General features: G+C 39.3%; 1 protein-coding gene across 1 annotated transcript in view; it reads right to left on the bottom strand.

Annotated features, from left to right (window-relative positions):
- Positions 1-339: 339 nt before the first annotated feature.
- LOC118749544 (piggyBac transposable element-derived protein 3-like) overlaps positions 340-1,659 on the bottom strand; it is a 6,879-nt gene continuing 5,559 nt past the window's right edge. Inside the window, exons 2-4 of the mRNA XM_036484348.1 lie at positions 1,269-1,655; positions 734-1,209; positions 340-660 (exon numbers count right to left, since the gene is read on the bottom strand). Coding sequence (XP_036340241.1) covers positions 340-660; positions 734-1,209; positions 1,269-1,655 — 1,184 coding nt within the window. The remainder of the gene's footprint in view (positions 661-733; positions 1,210-1,268; positions 1,656-1,659) is intronic.

The following is a 1,659-nucleotide window of genomic DNA, read 5'->3' as shown; positions in this document are numbered from 1 at the left end:
GTTAGGAGCCTGGGAACTGCAACAAGGAAGATTTGGTGATTCCCGCAAGTTTTGCACGTGCGATTTAGGAGTAGATTGTAGCGAAAGTGAAGCCACCATTCGCGACGGCCTTCCTCGGCGACGTGTAGTTTCTGTGTCCGATTGTAAATTAGCTGTTTCTATATTTAACATACAATTAGCAACTTCAGCACGAAAGTTCAGTGAGTCCAAACTTTTAGTTATCTTATTCTCCTGACAGTGCTTGCGGTATTCCATCCATGATGCAGTTATTGCTAGGTCTATAAAGTGCATAATAATACGAATAGTCCATTTTTTGGTGCGTATATTTATTCGGTAATACTAAATCATTTGATGCAATAAGTCTACACCACCCATGCTTTCGTTATAAAGTCGTACTACTTCAGGACGAAACACTTCAATATAACCTTGTGAGTCCTTATCCCACCGTCGAGCTTTGTCCGCTGTACCAATTCCCACGAAGTTTGAAGCCAAGTTTACCACTTTGTTGTCATACCATCTAATAAATATGACTTTTTCATTCTCTTTAATGCATTGAACTGCTGATCCTCGACCACGTTTGGACACTACATTCTTGTCGGGCAAGGGTGGATTTGCAAAGCGATTGGAACGAACAGTTCCAGCTGCATAGATATCTCTGTCCTAAAGAATTTCAAATAATTGAAAAGAAGGGAAGAAATTGTCAAAATACATTTTATATCCTTTCGCTTCCAACAGTCTTGACTACAATGTCATCTAGAGGTGTAGAGGAACCCTGGTAAATAATAAAATCGTAGGGCATGCCACTTTTTCCACATAAAAAGTATACTTTGATTCCCCATGGACAAGGCTTTCCTTTGATAAATTGCTTTGCCATGAATTTTCCCTTGAATGGAATGATTTCCTCATCCACACAAAGATTCTCTTCTAATGGTAATTCCTGCAGCCTCTGGCGAACTTGCTCAATTATGGGACGAACTTTGAATAAGCGATCCTTACAGCCACTTGGACGAGCAGAAATGTCAGTTAAGTGTAGACGTTTTCCCAAGGAAAAGAACCGGTTAGACGTCATGCTATTTGAAAAAAACGTCAAGTTCCAACGGCGATCATAGTACATTCGAACGCGTGGCAGCTTGAAACAGCTCATCATAATATGTTGAGCTATAAGTACACGAATTTCATCAGCGGTACAGGGTTTAAAATTTAAGTCTCCTAAAATTTTAAAAACAGAACTTTGGTATCAATAGGTAAATTAAAATGAAAATACCAACCTTTCTGAGTAGCATATATATTTGTATAATATACTGCTTTTACAAAAAACTCGTCATCCAAATATTTTACGAAGAAGGAATACGGTGTCCTTTCTGTAGTGTTTCCATCCGCTGGCGGTGCTGTAAACTGTATCTTATCTGATTTGAATGTACATGCCATCCTAGTCTTCCACTTTATCTCTTTCTTTTTTGTGCATTGAATGACTGGAGTTTCTTCAAGAGAAATTGCATTTTCTCGCAAAATATCGCTAGAATTCAGCCATTCGGCAGCCACACCAGCAATCGCTTCCTCAGAAATTTCCGGCAGCTCCAATTCTTCAAAATCTTCGATATCTTCAATATCGTCCTCAACTTCTGTCGCGTTTTCGACTCCTGTGTCATTACGGGCTAT

The sequence above is a fragment of the Rhagoletis pomonella genome, unplaced genomic scaffold (assembly GCF_013731165.1).
Source record: "Rhagoletis pomonella isolate Grant_MI unplaced genomic scaffold, Rhpom_1.0 Rhpom_scaffold_00019, whole genome shotgun sequence".
NCBI lineage: Eukaryota > Metazoa > Arthropoda > Insecta > Diptera > Tephritidae > Rhagoletis > Rhagoletis pomonella.
The sequence above is the reverse complement of the archived record's forward strand: the minus strand, read 5'-3'. Positions and strand labels throughout refer to the sequence as shown.